This window comes from Lontra canadensis, unplaced genomic scaffold (genome assembly GCF_010015895.1).
Source record: "Lontra canadensis isolate GAN:19392208 unplaced genomic scaffold, GSC_riverotter_1.0 scaffold2, whole genome shotgun sequence".
NCBI lineage: Eukaryota > Metazoa > Chordata > Mammalia > Carnivora > Mustelidae > Lontra > Lontra canadensis.
The window spans coordinates 65,228,055-65,250,334 of NW_022630996.1; the positions used below are offsets into that span (position 1 = coordinate 65,228,055).

A 22,280-nucleotide genomic window follows, 5' to 3' on the forward strand; every position below is an offset into this window, starting at 1 on the left:
GGCCTTTTATTTATAATACTATACAGTCTGACGAATCAGATGTGATTGTTTTGTTATGCTTAGTTCTACTGAACATAGGGAATGTGTTAAAGATTGCTTTGTTTATTGCTTTGAATCAGATCTACAGAGAACCACACATACTTCAAACTCATGACTCAGCTGCAAAGATACGTTAAGACCTTCAAGTGGTCATTTTATTAAATGAATACAAATCTGAAACATCTATGGTAAAATATATCAATATTGAACAAAAATGCGTGTAAACAAGTGATTCTACAACTTGGAAGACATGTCCATTCTATTAATTTTGGTGACATCTTCCCAACCATGTCTAATCTTCAGAATCTTCTTCCTCAAGCATGGTAGGAATAGTATAGCTTTACAAAACAGGACAACAATCGGAAGGAAAACTGCTATCATAAAAGTTGGAGGTGTATACCACACAAATTGTTTTATATCTACCCATTTATTCCAGGCAAAAATCAATGCATGTATTGTGCCCAGCAGAAGGGAAACAGTTCCTAGTTTGCTCTGCAAAAGAAAAAAAAATGATCTTGTTGGGATTGGTTGAATAAGAATTTATTCCATCCTACCTCTTCTGTTCTGTTGAAATTCCTTCATACATCTGTAATCACTTCCCTATCATATTTCTCAACATTGTCCACTCACATCTTTCCATTTTCCTCACATATTCCCCACCTCCGCTTCCTTACTTTGGGTGGTATTTTGCCCCCAGTTTATTTAAGTTGAGAAAATTCACAATCAATCTCCTTTCAACCTCAGCTAATCAGTAACACCATCTTTCTTTTCTCCATACTTTGTTCATCTGTCTTAGGATGTTTAATTTATGGTGCTTTAGGGGCATCTGGGTGGCTCAGTGGGTTAAAGCCTCTGCCTTCGGCTCAGGTTGTGATCCCAGGGTCCTGGGATGGAGCCCCGCATCAGACTTTCTGCTCAACAGGGAGCCTGCTTTCCCCTCTCTCTCTGCCTGCCTCTCTGCCTACTTGTGATCTCTGTCTGTCAAATAAATAAAATCTTAAAAAAAAAATTATGGTGCTTTGTCTCTTGAGCATTTGCCTTCATTCTGCCTATCAAGAGACATCTAAAATCAGGGACTTTCACTCATCACAGATCCCCTGCAGAATAAAGAAATGATTTGTGCATTTTAGGTGCTCAGTAAATATTAGCAGGTTGACGACTAGTGCAAAAATCAATTTGATGTCAGTGATCTTTATCAATTATGAAAGCAACCAAAGTAAGTGACTCTGATTTTGGTACATGAATACTAAGGTGAATGAGCTTGGCCTATTTTAAAAATCAAGCATCCTGATAAGGTGGGAAAACGCCAACAGCTATTTCCACTCTTGAAACAACACATAGAGATAGGAAGATGTGAAGAAAAATTTCAACTTGTATTGGGATACTTGGCACTGTCCAGAAAAAGTTGCTCAAAAATAGTTGTTCACCGGGCGCCTGGGTGGCTCATTGGGTTAAGCCGCTGCCTTCGGCTCAGGTCATGATCTCAGGGTCCTGGGATCGACTGCTCAGCAGGGAGCCTGCTTCTCTCTCTCTCTGCCTGCCTCTCTACTTGTGATCTCTCTCTGTCAAATAAATAAATAAAATCTTTAAAAAAAAATAGTTGTTCACCTATGTAATTTTATAGCATTCTGACAATAGCTCTTCTAGGTAAGTTTTGACTTCTATTCGCTTTACTAGAAATGGTCATTAGTCTGCCAGAATGAATCCAACTCACAATTATTCAGCAGTAAGCACTCTTAAACCCCAATGAATACAACCAAACAGTTAAGTTTATATTTTCAAATATCAGTCTCCAAGGTAAATCACAGAACAACTAGTTCTCAGATAGTAAAGGAAAAGTTTCTAGGTTATTAATTGAAAACTCCACGTGCTTGGTTGAATATTCCTCTTACCAAATGTGTCCTGTATACTTACTATGGACTAGGTCTTGTACAGCTGGGTAGTCAAGATGCAGTGCCTGAATTCTTAATTAAATCTAAAAAGTGGTGCTCAGGGGTGCCTGGATGGCTCAGTGGGTTAAGCCTCTGCCTTCAGCTCAGGTCACGATCTCAGGGTCCTGGGATCGAGCTCCACATCGGGCTCTCTGCTAGGCAGGGAGCCTGCTTCCCACCCCCTTCTCTGCCTGCCTCTCTACTTACTTGTGATCTCTGTCAAATAAATAAATAAAATCTTTAAAAAAAAAGTGGTACTCAGCATACGTGTGACAGGCAGAACAAATGTACAAATAAAGTTATTTAATGAGGAACAGAGAACTCTAATGGCTATCCTGCTAAACCTACACAATCAGCAAGTACTGTGCTTGGAAAATGTGACACCATTTCCAAGCTCTATTGTAGTAATTCAGACGGAGACAGGTTTTCCTGCTTAATCAGATGTCCTGATAAAGAGTCTGTAGGAGGACATGTATAGACGTGTAGAAGGGTTAGTGAAGAAATGTCTGACTGTGTGGGAACTTCCAAAAATGTCCACCCGTAAAAGCTAAAGCTATGTACTTTAAAAAATCTCAGCAGTGCTTATGATTATATTAAATTTAGTCCTCTGCCTCCTGCTGTTCTTAGGCTATAATCTACCATGAGAAGATGAACCTCAGTAAATCCGAGATAATTTTGAATCCCAAGAATACTGAGAAACTCCAAGTCAGTAGGCTACATAAAATACAAGTTGGAAAAAGCAGTCTTTAAAATTAAATATTAGAAAAACTTTGGTAGTTAAAACTCCAAATTTCAAGAAGAGTTGCTTTTTTAAAGGGAGTACACAGCTGTGTAATGTAAAAGGCATTAAGTAAAATCAGAGGGCAGGCAAAAGAATATGTTTATTTGGGAACGAATAAACCATGACTATTAAATTCCTAAAATATCACCCGTGTTGTTATTAGGTGGCTAGAAAATTGTCTAACAACATTCAAATGTTAGAAATTGTGGAAGAGGGAGAAGCCGGCTCTCTGCTGAGCAAGGAGCCCAATGCGGGGCTTCATCCCAAGGATCCTGGGATCATGACCTGAGTCGAAGGCAGCTGCTTAACTTACTGAGCCACCCAGGTGCCCCCAAATGTTAGAAATATTTTTCTTTGTGTAATGCTTTTTATTTATGTCTGGAAAAACACTTCTACTTAGAAGTGATAGGGAAAAATTATTGGAGAGCACATTATTGATTGGAACAAGTGTGGGATCTTTGCTACTGGAAAACCATTTGTTATTTTTTATGGGGCAAAGTCAATATATTTGATGATATTATAAGCGCAGAAAAGATTGGCCTTTTTGGGGCACCTGGGTGGCTCAGTGGGTTAAGCCTCTGCCTTCAACTCAGGTCGTGATCTCAGGGTTCTGGGATCAAGCCCCGCATGGGAGCTCTCTGCTCGGCAGGGAGCCTGCTTCCTCCTCTCTCTCTGCCTGCCTCTCTGCCTACTTTTGATCTCTGTCTGTCAAATAAATGAATGGGATCTTTAAAAAAAAAAAAAAAAGATTGGCCTTTTTGAGGGATCAGAGTTATTTGATATACAATTTACCTGAATATAGTGAAATTCTCTCCACGTCAAAGAGTCACTCACAGATGGAACAGAGGTCACAGCTAATAGAGCCAATATTGCAAGTGCCACAATTCCCAGAGACACATAAATTTCCATTCTCCACACATCATGCTCAATCCAGGCATCTTCTTTATTTTTTTGGACCTACCAGAGGGTGAGAAGGGGAGAGAAGGAATGCAAACAACATTTGTTCCCAGAAGATGAATCTCCTTCTACGTCCCCTCTGTCTATGATGGAGGGCCTGATAACTAGGAGCCTCCGCAAATTTGTGGCTTTGTTTGTGCATTCTTCTGTGAGAAATGAGTTGGAGCTATCAATCTCTTTCCTGGAAAATTATATATATATATATCTTGTTTACTAATTTATATCATAATTACTTGATGGTTAGGATTGTAATGTGCATGCTTGTGTGGTAGATAAGAACAATGAACATTAAAAAGTTATCTCATGAGGCAGAAGAAGGCTGCTGTGTAGCCCTGTCCAGGAACAAAATATGTGTTTAAGTTGTTAAAGTTATAGTTTACTATTTTCAACTTAAAAAAAAATTCTTCCTTGTGAAATTATATACAACCAAGCTCCAAAGGAGAGTTATACTAAAACACTGAAAAATGCAGATTACCTTCCCGACACAGAATTTCAAAAGAGGTTTGGGGTATTGATATTAAAATAAGAAAGCCTTAATTTGTTGGAAGATCTAGACTTTTTAGTTCAGCGATGTGGGCAGTATGGTCATCCTACCTGTTGATATGCCCAGTTGAGCAACTTGTATCTGTAGGATCGCCTCATTGGATAGGATAAACTATAAATTGCATGCAGCACAGCAAAAAAGAAACTGAGAAGCCCCAGTTGTTTTCTTGTTAACATCCATCTATCCAACCAACGTGGAAATTTCTTATATTTGGTTCCATTACGAAGCTGTACCACGGCTGCTATGACCCCGGGCAAATAGACCAGTGCCAGGAGGGTGATGGACACCATTGGCAAGACTTTGTTGATGACCAGGATTGGGATTTTATAAAAATACTGTTGGTGGGAAGTTACAAAAGGGTGAATTACTTCCCTCAGAAGAGTGTACAGAAAAGTCAGAGATGACACGACAGCAGCGATTTTAACTGGCCAGCGCCACATTGGAAAGAGTTCTTGTTTGTGCTGAAGCTCAGTGGGGCAATCAAATCCATCAAAGTGGGTTGTTGGGTGCATGTGAGAAAACACAGGTCTTTTCAGCGTGCTGGTCTCTCCTGAGTCCTTATCCTAGAGCAAAGAAAATCAACATCTTAGACAAATAATGGGATTTCTCTTCAACGCATTACTTACTCTGTTCATGGTGCTTACCAGTAAAAAAGGGCATTCAGAACCATGTTTTTGGATAGTAGTTAGCTGAAGATGTCACAGTCTATGTAGCACTGATTGAATATGGATTTAGCTATGTTGGGATTCTCCATTAATTTCTGTTATTTGATTTTCTTTAAGACAGAGGAATACATGCTTTTTTCTAAAGACAGAAGATTATCTATTAAAGCTGAGACCATTGTGTTTCTACCTTGAAGTCATGGAACAATGGAATAATGTAAGTGAGAAACTAAAATTGAAAACATAAAAAAAATCCAGTAGTCTTTGGCAAAAATAATAAAACTTGTATTTGTAATGGTTGAATTTGTTTTATAATATTCTTATTGGTAATTGGGCAACTCTCCACAAAGAACTGAAGAGCGAATTCTTCATTAATTCAAGTACAAATGGTCAGGAATAATATACTCATTACAATCATAACAAATAGCATTGAGGACATGGGGAGTTAGGAGAAGGGAGTTGGGGGAAATTGGAAGGGGAGGTGAACAATGAGAGACTATGGACTCTGAAAAACAATCTGAAGGGTTTGAAGAGGTGTGGGGGTGGGAGGTTGGGGGAACCAGGTGGTGGGTATTAGAGAGGGCACGGATTGCATGGAGCACTGGGTGTGGTACAAAAACAATGAATACTGTTATGCTGAAAATAAATTTAAAAAAAAAGATAAAAAAATAAATAAAAAAATAAAAATATATAATTTCCATCATGCTGTACTTTGATTTTGTATTTCTAAAATATCTCATTTGTGTAAGTAATGATTGACACTCTATCAGAAGCTACAAAGGTTATATACATAGTTAAATCCCATAGAGATGATCTATTTCCTAAGAACATTATACTTCTTTACCCAGTTGCATTTCTGAGCAGTTAACAATTCAAAAAAGGTTACGTTGAATATTTTGTCATTTCCCCAGCTGACTGATATACCAGAAAATTAAAAAAACAACAACAATGCTTCTAAATAAGAACTTAGGATGTTTCATATTCTGATGATTTAATGATTTACTTTTTCACCAACTACCTTTTTTTTAAATAATTTTTTATATATTTTTAATAAACATATAATGTATTATTAGCCCCAGGGGTACAGGTCTGTGAATCGCCAGATTTACACACTTCACAGCACTCACCATATCACATACCCTCCCCAATGTCCATAACCCAACCACTCTCTCCCTACCCCCTTCCCCACTGCCACAGTTTGTTTTGTGACATTAAGAGTCTCTTATGGTTTGTCTCCCTCCCGATCCCATCTTGTTTCATTTATTCTTTTCCTAACCCCCAACCCCCCCCCCCATGTTGCATCTCCACCTCCTCCTATCAGGGAGAGCATATGATAGTTGTCTTTCTCCGACTGACTTATTTCACTAAGCATAATAACCTCTAGTTCCATCCATGTCCTCACAAATGGCAAGATTTCATTTCTTTTGATGGCTGCATAGTATTCCATTGTATATATACCACTTCTTCTTTATCCATTCATCTGTTGATGACATCTAGGTTCTTTCCATAGTTTGGCTATTGTGGACATTGCTGCTATAAACATTCGGGTGCACGTGTCTCTTCAGATCACTATGTTTGTATCTTTAGGGTAAATACCCAGTAGTGCAATTGCTGGGTCGTAGGGTAGCTCTATTTTAAACTTTTTGAGGAACCTCCATACTGTTTTCCAGAACGGCTGCACCAGCTTGCATTCCCATCAACAGTGTAGGAGGGTTCCTCTTTCTCCACATCCTTACCAGGATCTGTCATTTCCTTACTTGTTAATTGTAGCCATTCTGATTGGTGTGAGGTGGTATCTCACTGTGGTTTTGATTTGTATTTCCCTGATGCCGAGTGATTTCACCAACTATCTTATTCCTCATTTCTTACAGCTCTCTATGTAAAACCATAACATTTTAAAGTTTAATGTGATATATTGTTCATTTCCTCATTTTATGCAGAGTAACCTTAACTCACATAGTTCTTTATAGTTTTTAGTGTTCAAAAGTCGCCTCTTGCCCTTTGACTTTTACTTTCAGTGATAAATCACTGTTACATCCTCTGCTTTTTCCAGTTGCTCCATTTAGAAGGGAGTTGAGCATGATACAGCTTCTGTCATCTTTACATGTTGAAACAATCTAAGTACAATCAACTGAGATCAATTTTCTGATTAATGATGAACAATTATGAAAAAGCAATTATGATGGTTAACTTGAAAAATGAAAATGTTTTTATTTTATGCACAATTATTTTAGAGAATATGTACCTGTAATATCTTCTTATTCCTATTAAAATAACTCACAAAAATAATTTTAAAAAGTGATGTTATATAAAATTATTGTATAGACTATCTTTCCTATTAAAATAACTAAGATAAAATACTTTCTGTAAGAACTGCAGTTGATATCATTTAGAAAGGCAAAAAGAGTTTGGAACCAAACATTTCTACCACTTTTTCAGTCAAATTATATAAGTAAGAAACATTTAATCTGCTGGTGGCATAAAAGTGGGACAAGTGATTCTTATTCCAAAATTGAATTTATTTAAATGGTGAATCATCAATTAACTTGATGATCTCTTGTTAAGCTGCCATATTGCCTATGGAAAAAATGTATGCTTACAAAACCATTGGTATATGAGCACTGGTGATTCTCTTAAGAAACTTAGACCACAGCATATTAGAGGGAATTGGAAGGGCCTTGGAGCTGATCTGGTCCACTCTCTCATTTTATAGATAGACCAAGACCTGGAATTTTCAGTGACTTATTCGAGGTTATTCAGCCAAGTCCATGACCGTCATCAAGGTACAATTTCTCTTATCTTCCACCCTGAACCTTTCTTTGCCCATCGCAATATCAGTGATAGGAATCAGAGTGAAGATACCTGTCGACTAGGATGAAAAATCATTGTTTCAACCCTAGGAGATAGAGGACAGCATTGAAATTCTGTTTCTAGATTTCAATGAAGTATTATTAACATATTACCAAATAATCATCTTCTTCTGGATTTCTCCTAGGCTTCATTGTCCAAAGTTCTTCTTGGTTTGTAATGTCTTGTCTGCTCTCCATTAGTTCTGTAAAATAGGATAGCGTCAGCCACCAAAGAAAATAAATAACATTATCTTCCTCATGTCTGTACTATTTAAGACATTAATGTTTGATAGGGCAATAGAAGAATTTACTCACACAAGGACTAGAGTGGCCTACAAAATACAATTAAAATAGTGACTGATTTACCATTTAACCTCACATAATCTGTCAGAATCTCAAACCAGTGTCCTTGTGTCAATAACAGCTTTGTTTTGTCCGGCTATTGGTGCAATGAATGACAAACATGTCTTTAGGGAATTCAAAGGGTCAGATGTTTCCTTTTATAAGTTAACTCCAGGTGCCCATTTAGAGGAAAGCCAGCTCTGCTCAAAGGTAAATAGAATTAGGAAAGATTTTTTTTCTTTTTGAGTGGAGTTAGCTGATATAAGATTATACTTTAGGAAGTTATATTTGATAGACTTTTGGGGTTGATACTGGAATCTGAAATACTAATTAAATGATTTTATGGGGAAATGCATTCTGAGGTTCAGACAATAAACAGAATGGACACTCTCAGTAAAGTGAACCCTGATAGTGGCGCAAAGGACCAAAAGGTTGTATATTCAAAGTGTCATTTTCTCATCAGAGTAACAGGCTGGTTTTTGTTGATAAGCAAGAATTTTTAGTACATTTCCAATGGAATTATTGAGTTGTGTTCAGTCACTGATAGGCCTATTCTCCTGGTCAACCCTGTGGAAATTAATTTTGTCAAATTTACTACCTGACAAAGGAATCTTTGCCTTAACACCCTTCACAGATCCTCCTCAGGCTTGGTGTAGCATTTTTTTTTTTTTTTAAAGGAAGGGAACACATGATATCACAATACTATCTGTTGTTTTTATTAGTTCTAAATTTATTTCTAGAGGAATACCTCGCCAATTTGCACTTTATGAAATTCAATGAGAAAAACAGATTAGATATATAACAACTCGATTATGAGAAACAAGTGTTTCTTAATTTCAGAACACCTGTAACACTTTACTAAGTGGAAAGTTGTTTCCAGGAGTGGCTTAAAATACTTAAAACATTCTCTAAATTTAAAGGCTTGATTTTCTCAAAAAATAAAGAGAAGCCATCTTTCTGTCATGCCAATCATTTACCTTTGTTCAAGCGCTCTGAGGACATTTGCCATATATTATGTATTTTGACATTTTGCAACATTCATGCTGAGGATATTTGTTTTGGTCTGCCCATATTTCCCCCCTACTTTTTAATGATCTAAAACATTTCCTCCATTTGGAGAAAGGTCCCTCCTTTGGCATATGACTGAGTCTTGGCTAATCAGAATTCTTTATTCCCTTGATGGCACTGACTGGCTTAGGGATGGCATAACCCTAGTTGAACCAATTAGAGTCTTTCTCTAATATTTATATAGAGGAGTGGCAGATAAAGAGATGTCTAACTCTTTGTTAAGTTGGTATGATTGAACTGTGCTTTCTTCTACAGGCTCTAAGGAGGAAGAGGTCTTCAAGAGAACAAAAGCAAGCCACCACACTAAAGTACAAGCAAGAGATGGGGAAAGACAGAAGAGTGCTGGTGGTATATTTTAAGTATTTACAGTTCCTGAGACCAGATCATGAAATTTTCAGTTACACAAGTTAATATACATTCCCCTTTTTTGCTTGAGTTTGATTTTTGTATCATTGTATCATTGGCATGCAAAAGAGCTCTGAGTAAAGCAAATGCCAATCATCAGATATTTATGGAGCTCAACTCTATAACAGACACAGAGGAGGAAAGAGAAATGAGACTTTGTTCTGGAGGAGCATACATTCTATTTCCTTAATAAGTATAATTCCAAATCATTTAGTGATTTAACCAACATTATAAATACAGTAATCTGGGAGGTATGTATGTGTCTAGGAATAGGAATAGAAGGTTTTTTCCCCCTAAGATTTTATTTATTTGGTAGAGAGAGAGAGAGAAAGAGCGGGTGCATGTACCAGCAGGGGGAGGAGCAGAGGGCAGAGGGAGAAGCAGGCTCCTCGCTGAGCAGGGAGCCTGATGAGAGGCTCCATCCCAGGACTCTGGGATCATGACCTGAGCCAGAGGCAGACACTTAATCAACTGAGCCCCCTGGGTGCCCCAGGAATAGAAGTTTTATTTACTGCAACCAAACAAGAAATAATTCTCTATGTTTAGATGGTTTCACTCTGTGTTGTAGGATGGCAAAGATGTTAACATGTACTTATTCAATATTAACTCATTAACTATATTGTGAACAACAGTTATCAGGCAGTGAGAATACGAAGTTAAATGGGATGGAGCCTCTGCTCTCACAAACTCAAAGTCTAGGGGAAAAGGCAGAAATTTCAACAACTGTGCAATGGATTCTAAAGAAAAAGTTTTATAGGCAGATCGTGGCATGGAAAGGGTGAGGGTTCTCTTGTAGACCTGGTCCTGGGGCCTCAAGCAAGTTGGCAGTGTTTGCTGATTGAGGGCCACTTTGTACAGAATCTGGGTGAAAAGGCAAAGTGGCCTTGGAGAAGTATCCACCCATTCATCTGCGTGGTAGGGAGACCATGCTGGAGAGCAAGGCCAAGGAAAAGCCCAGAGCAGTGAGGGAGCCTGTTGGCTCTGTGGTCCACAGTCCAATTTGTGCCAGAAGGCGAGAAAATAAAATATCCGTCAAATAAAATATGTTGGTTTCCATCAGACATTACCCAAATATATAATTTAAATTCCACAGTAACATCTTTTCATGAAAAAAAAAAAAAAAGAAAGAAAGAAAGAAAAAAGAAACAACACAGTGTTCAGATTTTAGGAACTCCAGATTTGACCCAAAGTTCTCTAACTCTCATCCCTTTAAAAAAAGCAAAACATATTTCTGATGTGACTGTTCCGTTTTGCTGTATGAGGATGGCTGACCTGATGTTCCTGCTAAATATTGACACAGCCCAACTGACTCATGTTTTTGTCAAAGAGTTTAGAATATGAAGAAATTCAATGACCGGAGCACAATATGGATTGCACAGCATTTCCAAACCTTCTACACTTTAAAGTGTATATTCGCTTCCCCACATTTAACTATGTAAAGGTTAAGATGTTTTTCTTCACTGGGCTGTTTTTGGTTTTGTTTTGTTTTTGTTTTGTTTTTAAAGCATGGCTTAATATCTGTGTTAAATCTAAGTAATTGTCAGGATGTCGTGGGTTTTTTTTTTTTTTAAAGAGAAAGAAATTTTAGAAGTGTTTGTAAATTTTATGTCTACAAACCCATGACATATACGAAGCCTTCCTTGATCGCCTATTTGGAGAGAACTTGAACCCCAAACCCGAGCCTGAAAGAGCAGGACTAATGTTCCCAGAACTTAAAACGAAAACTCCCTGTTACTAGGAAACCTGAAGACAAGTCACACGATTTTAAGCACTGTGTACCAATCATTCCTCAATGCTATGCAAACTCGCGGCGATTTTTCCCAAGTTGGAAAACCTGCCGTCAGAATCCAACCGAAGGGCAAACTTAACAACCCATCCTATCCGCCGGGCCCCCAGCGAAAAGACTTCCTTAGGAGTCCCTGGCTCCCATCCCCCGGACCGGCCACAACCGAGCAGTGTGCTTCCGCCGAGAGCTGGGCTGGAGGGCAGCGCTGCTGCAGCCACGCAGAAGGGGTGAATTGAGCTGCTCTCGCCTCCGAACGCCGCCGCCCCGGGACTGGGGAGGCTTGCAAGCCGCTACACCCCTCCCGAGGCTGCAAGCCCGCGCCCGCTCTCGCAGGGACACGCCGAGCAAGCAGCGAGTCCGGACGATTCAAGGGACTCACCCGCTCCTCGACGTGACCAGACGGTAAGTTGCGGCGCAGCTTCTGCGAGGACTCGCCAGCCCCACGCGGCGTCCGAGCCCCGGAGCGCGGAGCCTGCTCCCCCGCGGCAGACCCCGCCTCTTTGTCAAGGGCTCGTCCAGCGCCACCTGCAGGTGCGGGGCGTCCTCAGGGCTCCTGCCTCGGAGGGGCAGCCCTGGGGGTCCCAGCGGCCAAACCGAGCGTTTCCCCACATTGCAAGCAGGCCGTTCCAGGTGTTCTTTCGGATCGCCTGTCTCCCCCTGAGGCCTGCTCCTCCCGCTTTCGTTAATCTCCCGAGGAACGAACGTTCGTGCAATTCTTCGGTGCGGTGGTTCTCAAACTTTAACGTGTATCACCTGTGGGCCTTATTAAACTAACGGATTGGTCGCCTTCCCCCTCACGGTTCCCTGATCCTCAAGTCTGGGCCTGAGATTCTGCATTTCTAGCAAGTTCCCGGTGATGCTGGAGCGCCCTCAGATCACACTTTGAGACGGACTGCTTTAGAGCTTCGCCAGCCCGCTTTAAACTTAAAAGTAACTCTATGAAGTGACTGCTGTTTACGGTTGAGGAATCAGAATGTGAAGATCTGAGAGTGACTTGCCCCCTGAATGGTACAAATCTTGTACCCTAAACCGCATGAACCCTGTCCCCTGGCTGAATAGGCCCTTAAGCCCCACGTTGCCTTTGCCTCTTCCTTGCCTCCAATATAGTAAAGCCAGCTTCCCGTACCCTAGCCCATCTGTCGCTATTTCAGAATTTCGGGGGCGGCGGGTGTCTTTAAAGCATAAGGGGTATGGAGAAAGAGAATGTGTGCGGCGGTGCGGGTGGGGAAGAGGGGTGGGGTGGGGGTTACTCCTCGGAGTTGGAACCAGCCTCAGGGTAGAGTGTCTGAGACCTGAATAGAGCTAATCTGATTAGAAAAACAAAGGAAAATGCTCGCTCAACCGCAATTTCTGTGATTGTTCTTTAATCAAAGCTAAGGCAGCTAGGGACTGTTCATGTTTTAATATGTATTTTTTTTGGTAGTCATCGACTTTGCGCAGGGCAGTATTAAAGCCTTTTGAAGATTAATTTACCATGGCCTGACGCCTTGTGGTAGAAACAGAATCTTACACTTTAACTAGAAAATAATCATTTAAAAAAGTTTTAGGGAGTCTGCTTCTCCCTCTCATTCTCCCTCTGTGCTTCCCCCCCAAACAAATAACTGAATAAAATCTTCAAAAAAAAGTTTTAGAAAAAATAGTCTGTGTTTATAGTACAAACCACAAAGAATTAAGAGAGATTTTTAAATGAGTCTAAGCATTGTTGAATTTTTAAAATGATCTTGGGTCTTAAAGGATCGAACAAAGCAATATGCTTTCATTTTTTAAGCTTTCGTAGAACAAAGAACATTTTCTTTTTCATAATTTGGCACATGAAGAGAGCAAGGTCATGATTATATTAATATAAGTTGGTTAATTTTAGCCAACTCCAATTAAGACTGTTTTTCTTCTTCTAATTAACATTTAAAATCAAGGCCCAGATATTTTGTTTTATAATTAAACTAAGAATTTTATTTCTGCATTTCTTCTGAAAATTTTTTTGTTCAGTATTTTAGTGTGGTGAATAAAGTATGTTTCTAAGTAAAAAGATTGAAAATATGAGGTTGTTTACAAATTAGTTTGTAGATATTTTAAAGGCAACATAATATTGGATTAAAAACTGTGGTATTAAAGAACTTATATTAAGTTGTCAGGAGTTAATATTATAAATGAAATTTCTGCATGCAGATGGCCAAAATGACCTGTGCTTTGGATATGACCAGATTTTTTTCTTTTTTCTTTTTTCCTTTCCTTTTTTTTTTCTTCTTTTTTTTAGAAACACAAAGCCAAAGCATCTAAAAATGTTCTGAGTCAGCTTTTCAAAACCAGTATGATTTGTGGAAAACAGCGTTAGACTATTACACATTTTGAAAAGCAGATTGCTGGTTTTGTCATGACTCATAAGAACTACAGGATTTTAGAAGAGGAATTCAACAGTGAGCTACAAACAGATTGGGATCATTCAGAATATTTTGTAACAAACTTAAAGTATAGTGAGAGAGCACATTAACAAAACAGTTCTTCAATGTTATTTGGGATCAAACTCTGAACTAGTGATTTCACATGAACACAGCACAGGGAAAATATAATAATTTAGAATCTATCAATACCTCTCCCTGACCAATAAGCAACCTAATCTTAGAACTCGATGGGACTGCCATTTAAGAAGAGTGGAGTATGATGGTGTAAAAGATAAGATAAAAATGATCATACCATGAAAAATAATCACAATGAGCCATACACAGCAAATTAGAAGTTGATGACAGGAACTTTAGTTCATCTCCTTGGGAAAACAAACTAACTCCTAAGGGCACAGTAATTCAAATTATGATCAGCATAATTGCAAGTCTACTACTTACCGTGTAAGAATAGTCAGGTTTATTTTATTATTTTATTTTACTTTATTTTATTTTATTTTATTTTTTTAAGATTTTATTATTTATTTGACAGAGAGACACAGCGAGAGAGGGACCACAAGCAGGGGGAGTGGGAGAGGGAGAAGCAGGTTTCCTGCTGAGCAGGGAACCCAATGCGGGGCTCGATCCCAGGACCCTGGAATCATGCATGACCTGATCTGAAGGCAGACCCTTAATGACTGAGCCACTCAGGTGCCCCAATCAGGTTTATTTTAAGATGAGGAAAAAATTATACCCAAAGTTCATGGAGAAATATATTGTCAAAATGATCATTTTAGTGCAGACATGATAAAGCTGAACTGGCCTTTTCTGATTCTATGAGCTTCATATGATAAATTCTGTTCACTCACTCAAGATCTCCTGGAACTGATCAAAGTACTCTATGTGGTCAGTTTATCCCCAAGTCTGTAAATTAAAGTAGTTGGGTGTAGAGAGAAGACCTAACCTTGGGGTGGGAAGTTTAAAAAATTCTTCCATGTGTTTCCCCCAATGCAATTTATTGCTCATTCACCAACACTATTAACAGTCAACATCCATTCTAGATATGTTTTAAGAATAGGTGGTTTGGGGCGCCTGGGTGGCTCAGTGGGTTAAAGCCTCTGCCTTCAGCTCAGGTCATGGTCTCAGGGTCCTGGGATGGAGCCCTGCATTAGGCTCTCTGCTTGGCGGGGAGCCTGCTTCCTCCTCTCTCTCTCTCTCTCTCTCTCTCTCTCTGCCTGCCTCTCTGACTACTTGTAATCTCTATCAAATAAATAAATAAAATCTTAAAAAAAAAAAGAATAGGTGGTTTATTTTGATACTCACAGATCTATCTCTGCCCAAATACTGCTTAATGATGCTCAAAAGTCCATGATAAAATATATTATATTGTCTTTATCTCTGTTGTAATTCACCAAAGGGCTAAAGTCCCTGGAAATGGTATCACGTTAAACCTTACAAGTTATTAACATCCTACTAAAATAAATACTTCAATACTTTTTTGAAAATATGTTCTAGCGTAGGGGGCGATATACCAGGATATTGAAGACTTACACTAGAGAGGTTGTAAAGCGGTTGTATCTTTGAAGAAAAATGAGCACTGGGACCAAGAGGATGGATTTCACCACTTTCCTAATATTACTTAAACTAGGCAATTCCTCTTTTTATCACATGTGCATATCAAACATTTCATAATAGTGAAATAAATCTCTTGTTTAAGCCACTCTATTTTGGTCCTCTCTGTTATAGTAGCTAAGCCCATACCCTAGCTTGTTTGATATATCATAATACTTTTTAGAGTCTGTCTGTATTGAAGATTTTTATATGTGTTTCTGTTACCCTCATTAAATTGGGAGTTTTAAGAGAGCTGAGACATTGCCTTTTAAAAAATTAATTAATCAACTAACTTTTTATTTTTTAAGTGGGTTCCATGTGAAGCATGGAGCCCAACATGGGGCTTGAACTCACAACCCTGAGATCAAGCCCTGAGCTGAGATCAGGAGTCTGGTGCTTAACTGACTGCCACCCAAGTGCTCCTGGGGCCTTGCCATTTTTAATGCTTATATCTCTTGTATCTTAGAGATTGATGGAATAGATTCTTTGTAAATGTTTGTGGAATGTGATTTTAGCCCTTGGTATCAAGAGAGTTGTATAGGGCATATAAATATGGAGTTCATGAATGTTTAGACATCATTTAGACCCAAACTGTGGGCACATATCCACTGTTATTTATTTCACACAGAACACACTCTTACCCACCTTCCTTAGTGTGTTTATCTTTCTTGTTTTCTGCTACAGAAGCATGTGGGTTCAGAGTTGCCATCATCACAGGAATTACAGACCTTATGCGTCTTCGGTGATAGGAGATGGGGGAGTGAGAGTGTTAGGTAGGGAGAGCTGGTTCAACAGAGAGTTAAGAAGGCTGATTGGGAGAGTTGGACCTAAAACTTCTGGTAATAGACTCTGCTTTGTAAGTCCTCGGCATAGAGAACCATGCCTACCAATTCCTGGATCTGAGCTTCCAGAAGAAAGGATACTGTCAGTTATGAAATGCCTACTCTTTCCCAGAACTGGGTTTGGTTCTCTCAGTATTTCTACTATATTGTTACTATCCTCTTTATAGGTGAACTGAAGCTTAGAAAGTCTAAGTAATTCGATTAAAGTTGTACAGTTTTTAGAGGTCACGCTGGGGCTTCAACCAAAATCTACACTATCCCAGTTCTCTTTCCGTTGTACTATACCACCTCTGCCACCACACATAAGCAGCCAAAATTTCCTCAGGTTGCATCAGGTTGGGGGGATTCAAGAGAGTAAAGTTAACAGAAACCATCCCACAATTTGGTTTTCCTGAGGTATCAGCGCATTGGCTAAGCTACTCTGACACAGAGGACCACATATGGTGTTTAAAGAAGTGGTTTCACAGTCAGGTAATAGTCCTGCAATGAGTATTCCAAGTTGGTGAGGTTGTTCTTTCCATGAGGTCATTCAGGCACCCTGACTGCTTCCATCTGGTTGCCCTGCTTTCTCCTAGGGCACTGTTCTTGGCATCATGGTTGAAGGGTGGCCTAGGAATATCCATGATCCAGTTGCAGGAAAGGGAAAGAGTGCAAGTCCAAAGCAATGGTTTGCTACTAGGAATTGAGGCAGAAGTTGCCCAGTCACTTCCCCTCACATTCTATTGTTGATAATTTACCCAGATGGCGAAGTAGAGAGGAAGATGCAGTCTCTGGCTGGGTGGCCGCATGTTAAGATGTATTAGCATGGAAAAGGGCAGCAAATTTTGGTGAACAACCGGAAGTCTCCACCACCTTCTTGCCTCCAACTCGGATCTTTATGTTCATACCAAACTTGGGAACTTTGATTTCTTCCTTCATTGGGCTTACTGTCTTCCACATTCTGAAGCCTGTCTGAAGGTTCATGGTAAACTTGTTACTCACAGCTCAGTCTTACACTGGAGGCTATTAGTACCAAAGTGAGCTCTTGTGTATCTCGACCATGAGCACCTTGTGTAGAAGTTCTCTCACGTGGTCTTCTTGTCGGCTCTCCAGGTATGCTGGACGTGGGGAATACTCAGTGGGAACACCACTTGGTTCCACCATGGGACTCCCTACTACCCTAGAATTGATTTTTCTTTTTAATTAAAAAAATCACCCGGGTGCCATAACTGAAAAACCATACTCGGGGTACCAAGAAGGCAAATTTATATGACGTGTGTCATTTATATTTCTAAGAGTGGAGTATTTATGCACAATGATCCAGAACCACTTCTTAGCAGCTTTTCCAGTTTCTCACAGCATCTTGTGCTGAATTCTATAATATAAAGTCTAACTCAAATAGTCACTTAAAAGATTTTTGTAAAGAGGGCAGCTGGCTGGCTCAGTCAGTAGGGCATCCTACTCTTGATTTCAGGGTTAGTCCAAACCCGCACTGGTTATAGAGATTACTTAAAAAAAAAAAAAAAAAGATTCTTGCCAAGAAACTGCAGTTAGAAGATGAATATCCATAAGGAAAGCCTAAATGACAAAAAGAAGGTGAAAGAGCTGGCATGTTTTGTTGCTGCCTTTTATTTCTACTTTTTCCAACTTCATTGAGATATAATTCACATATAACATATGCAGTTATATGTGATGTACAATGTAATGATATAAGATGTATATACATATATACATATATATATATTTTTGCATGAACTTACACTGTTAACATTTTTTTTTCATGGTGAGAATTTTCAAGATCTATTCTCTTAGCAACATTCAAATATATCATACAGTATTTTTTAAAAAGATTTTATTTATTTATTTGATAGACAGAGATCACAAGTAGGCAGAGAGGCAGGCAGAGAGGGGCGGGGGAAGCAGGCTCCCCGCTGAGCAGAGAGCCCGACTGGGGGCTCGATCCCAGAATCCTGGGATCATGACCTGAGCTGAAGGCAGAAGCTTTAACTCACTGAGCCACCCAGGCACCACTATAATACAGTATTGTTAAGTACAGTTACCATGCTGTACATTACGTCCCCAGGACTTTATTCATCTTATAACTGGAAGTTTGTGTTTTTGATGACTTTCATCCATTCCACACCTCCCCACCCCTGCCCTGATTCTTGGCAACCACCAATCTATTCTCTGTTTCTATGACTTCAGTTTTTTCAGATTCCACATGTGAGATCTTGCTCTGTATTTGTCTTTCTCTCTCTTACTTATTTCACTTAGCATAATGCCCTCAAGTTTCATATATGTTGTCATAAATGGCAGTTTCCTTCTTTTTTATCCCTGAATAATATTCCAGTTTGTGTATATGTGTGTATACAAGTCTATATATCAAATACATAATATATAATATAATCATGTAATTAATACTATATATTATGTGTGTGTGTGTGTATATATATATATCATATATATGATATGTATCACATTTTCTTTATTCATCTTTCAACAAACACTTAGGTTGTTTCCCTGTCTTGACTATTATAAATAATACTGAAATGAGCATGGGGTACAGATAGCTCTTCAAGATGATGACTTTAGGGGCACCTGGGTGCCCTAGTAGATTAAAGCCTGTGCTTTTGGCTCAGGTCATGATCCCAGGGTCCTGGGATCGAGCCCCACGTTGGGCTCCTTGCTCAAGCAGGGAGCCTGCTTCCCCCTCTCTCTCTGTCTGCCTCTCTGCCTACTTGTGATCTCTGTCTGTCAAATAAATAAATAAAATCTTAAAAAAAATAAAAGATGGTGACTTTATTTCCTTCAGATATATACCCAGATGTGGAATTGCCGAATCATATGGTAGCTCTATTTTGAATTTGTTTAGGAATTCACCATATTGTTTTTTTATAGAGGCTGCACCAGTGAACATTCCCAGCAGTGTATAAGGGTTCCCTTTTCTCCACTTCCTTGAGCTGGCATCTTTTCTTACTCCAAGTTAAATCTCTTTGTCAGTTTCATTTCAAAGTAGTTTTTAAGAAGCTATCCAGAAGACTATTTGAAATGCGAATGTATGTCCAGCATAGATAATGACAAATCTCACCTTATTATCTTGAGATATTATCCTCGGGTTGTATATATGTGCTTATATCTACAAGTATGTGAGGGATGTATATATTGATACGGTGTGTGATCAAAAACTGGAGAAACCTTTATTATAGGGAAAGGAGAACATGGAAAAGTTCAATAGGAGAACCAGGAGACAAAGAAACTTCAACACTTTCCTTACCTCCTATTCAGCTTTCTCTGCTAGACTGTAACCTGTTGGGAGCCAGGACCATTTCTTTTCATTTGACTTCTCAGGCTCCGTAAAAAACATAGTATATAGTGAAGAGCTGATAAACTGCTTCTCCTTGGGGAGAGTTTAAGAAGCATGTCATCAACAGTGGAAGTGCTATTAAAAAAAAAAAAAAAAAGGTGGGGCGCCTGGGTGGCGCAGTGGGTTAAAGCCTCTGCCTTCAGCTCAGGTCATGGTCCCAGGATCCTGGGATCGAGCCTCGCATCGGGCTCTCTTTCCCCCGCCATCTCTGCCTGCTTCTCTGCCTACTTGTGATCTCTGTCTAATAAATAAATAAAATCTTAAAAAAAAAAGGTAAGAAATAAATGTTGGATTTGACATTTGAGATGACTTTATTAACTGTATGAAAAGAATTGAGGGAGGAAGCCAGAATGAGTATATCAAGGTGGAAAGGGGGAACAGGCTCCAACTGATTGGATAAGAAAGGAAGGAGATTTAGGGCAACAGTCAGGGAGCAGAGTAAGGGAGATTAGATCCTTCTTATAGGCTGAGAAGAAGAGAGCTGTGTAAAGAGAGAGATTGATGAGCTATGAAAAAAGGAGACTAATTGATGGAGTTAGGTGCTGGAGAAAAGTGAACAGAGAGGAAAAACAGCACATGGCAGAAAGATTGTCTTTGAGCAGAAGCAGGTTCCCTGTTTTTTCAGGGATTAGGAGAGAGAAGAGAAATGTGAGATGTACATAGCCTTGTGGAGTCGGGGGAAGGACAGTGAGTGAGCTTAGGTTTGATGCTGGTCAGGAAGGGAATGCAAGGTAAGGACTCTGAACCTGCAAAAATTGACGAGTTATTCTCTGTCTTCAGAGTGTCTAATATTTGTTTGGGTAAAATGGGGTGAGAAGTTTATGAATACCTGAATTTGCTGGGAAAAGAAATCAGATTTACTTAGAACCAAGTACAGGGTAATCAAATAAAGGCAGGGGTGCCCCAAACTCAAAGAAGTGATAAGGCAATGATTTGGCATTTTGTTGGTTAGGGAAGATACAATGGAGAAGTGGATCTTTTGAACTTGGCCTCCAAAGGGATTTTTTCCCAGGGCAAAGAAAAGGAAAGGTCTTGTTTTCTCTTCCAAATCAGAAATAGCATATATGGACTAAAGTTTTCTTTGGTCTAGCCACACGTTATGTCCAGAAAAGCTATAATAAACTTAGTGGGGTTCCTTCCCTAGAGCACTGTTCTTTTGGGTAAACCAGAGAATTTCTAACATCGTATATTGGTTGTGATTCCTAAGCGCTTCAAGATTCCTCCCTCCTCACTGAGCTAATGAAGGTGTTAGCTTTCTTCCTATCTCTAGCCTGTAGCAGAGAGCAAAGACACCTAGTAGCTGCTGCTCAAAAAACAAAACGACAAAAAACAAAAAAAATTGAGTTGAATTCTCCCACCCAGCCCTTGCTGTCAGCCTGTCGGTCCTGCTTTTGTATTCGGTTAGCTTCCTGAAAAGACCTCCTTTCTGTCCACACACCTCTAATAGAGCTCATTTCTGATCATGCCCTAGTCCGTCACGTAACATGCCTATCTTTCCTACTGCTTGGCAGTGACAGAATCCTTCAGGACCCACTGCGAGCTTCAAGGGGAGAGTGGTCAGTTGGGATCATCCAACACAAAACACCAAAATAGGTTCGAACAATAGAGCAAGCTCTCTGCACTGTTTCCATCTGAGAAGGGCTAGGGTTCTTCTTCCAATCAAGGAAACTATTCATCTTCTCAGTGTGGGGGTATTGGAAAGCTCAGACCTCACAGCTTCTGTGGTGTGGATCCGGTGGTGGGCTGCTGTGCCACGTGGCCACACGGTGGCTCCAGAGCCCTTTGTAGTAAAAATGAACTCATCTATTCTGGGGTCTCGGCTGAAGCTGCTTTCTGCTTACATGGTTTCACCAGACTTTTTCTTACTCGCTGTAAACAGAGAAGGATGCATTTGTGTGTGTGTGTGTGTGTGTGTGTGTGTGTGTGTGTGATTGTGTTTATATTATAGCTTGAGCATATTCCAAGGTCTAAATAATGTCCATGAGGCTGAGAGTAAACATCAGATTCCATCTGTTCAGCTTCCTGGATGGGAGTCGGTCTATCATCTATGTTTGCTTATGAGTATATATGTGTGTATCGTTACATCATATCCTTTACTATCTCTACCTACATCTGTATCTAATGTTTACTGAATTAAATGGTACTAGACGCTTACCATTTCCATAAATTATTATTTCTTTTTAGAGAGGCAAAATTGATGTATGAAATTATACCACTTTCAGGTATACAACATGTTTTGATAGTTGTATGTATTGCAAAATGATCACCACAGTAAGTCCGGTTGACATCTGTCACCACATACAGTGATGAAAAATGTTTTTTCTTTTGATGAGAATTTTTAAGACCTATTCTCTTAGCAACTTTCAAGTGTACAATATAGTATTATTTACTATAGTAACCACACTATATGTGACATGCCTGTGGCTTATGTATTTTATAATTAGAAATTTGGACCTTTTGACCCCTTACTCCCCTTTCCCAACCTCCCCCCTCCTCCAACTGCTGGCAGCCACCAATCTGTTCTCTGTATCTATGAGCTTAGTTTTTTGTTTTTGTTTTTTTTTTAGATCACACATGTAAGTGAGCTCATACAATATTTGTCTTTCTCTGTCTGACTTACTTCAGTTAGCATCATGCCCTCAAGATCTATCCATGTTGCTGTAAATGGCAAGATTTCATTCCTTTTATTTTTTTCTTTTTAAACAAGCTCTGGACAGTTTAACTAAAGAAAAATTTTTGCGTGAT

At 39.4% G+C, this 22,280-nt stretch overlaps 1 protein-coding gene across 1 annotated transcript; it reads right to left on the bottom strand.

Annotated features, from left to right (window-relative positions):
* Positions 1 to 242: 242 nt before the first annotated feature.
* On the bottom strand, positions 243 to 11,832 carry STEAP1 (STEAP family member 1). Its single transcript, XM_032875676.1, has 5 exons — positions 11,744 to 11,832; positions 7,878 to 7,966; positions 4,303 to 4,815; positions 3,544 to 3,708; positions 243 to 531 (listed from the first exon to the last, which is right to left on the bottom strand). Exons 2-5 carry the CDS (start codon positions 7,959 to 7,961, stop codon positions 274 to 276), a joined length of 1,020 nt encoding a protein of 339 aa, XP_032731567.1. The 5' UTR covers positions 7,962 to 7,966; positions 11,744 to 11,832; the 3' UTR covers positions 243 to 273.
* Positions 11,833 to 22,280: the final 10,448 nt, after the last annotated feature.

Excerpts from the sequence above, each read along its gene's own strand:
- STEAP1 (XM_032875676.1), bottom strand. The coding sequence starts at position 7,961 with ATGGAGAGCAGACAAGACATTACAAACCAAGAAGAACTTTGGACAATG. Across the intron at positions 3,709-4,302 it reads TCAACTGGGCATATCAACAG|GTCCAAAAAAATAAAGAAGA; the intron begins GTAGGATGACCA and ends ACCCTCTGGTAG. Across the intron at positions 532-3,543 it reads GAGAATTTCACTATATTCAG|AGCAAACTAGGAACTGTTTC; the intron begins GTAAATTGTATA and ends TTTCTTTTGCAG.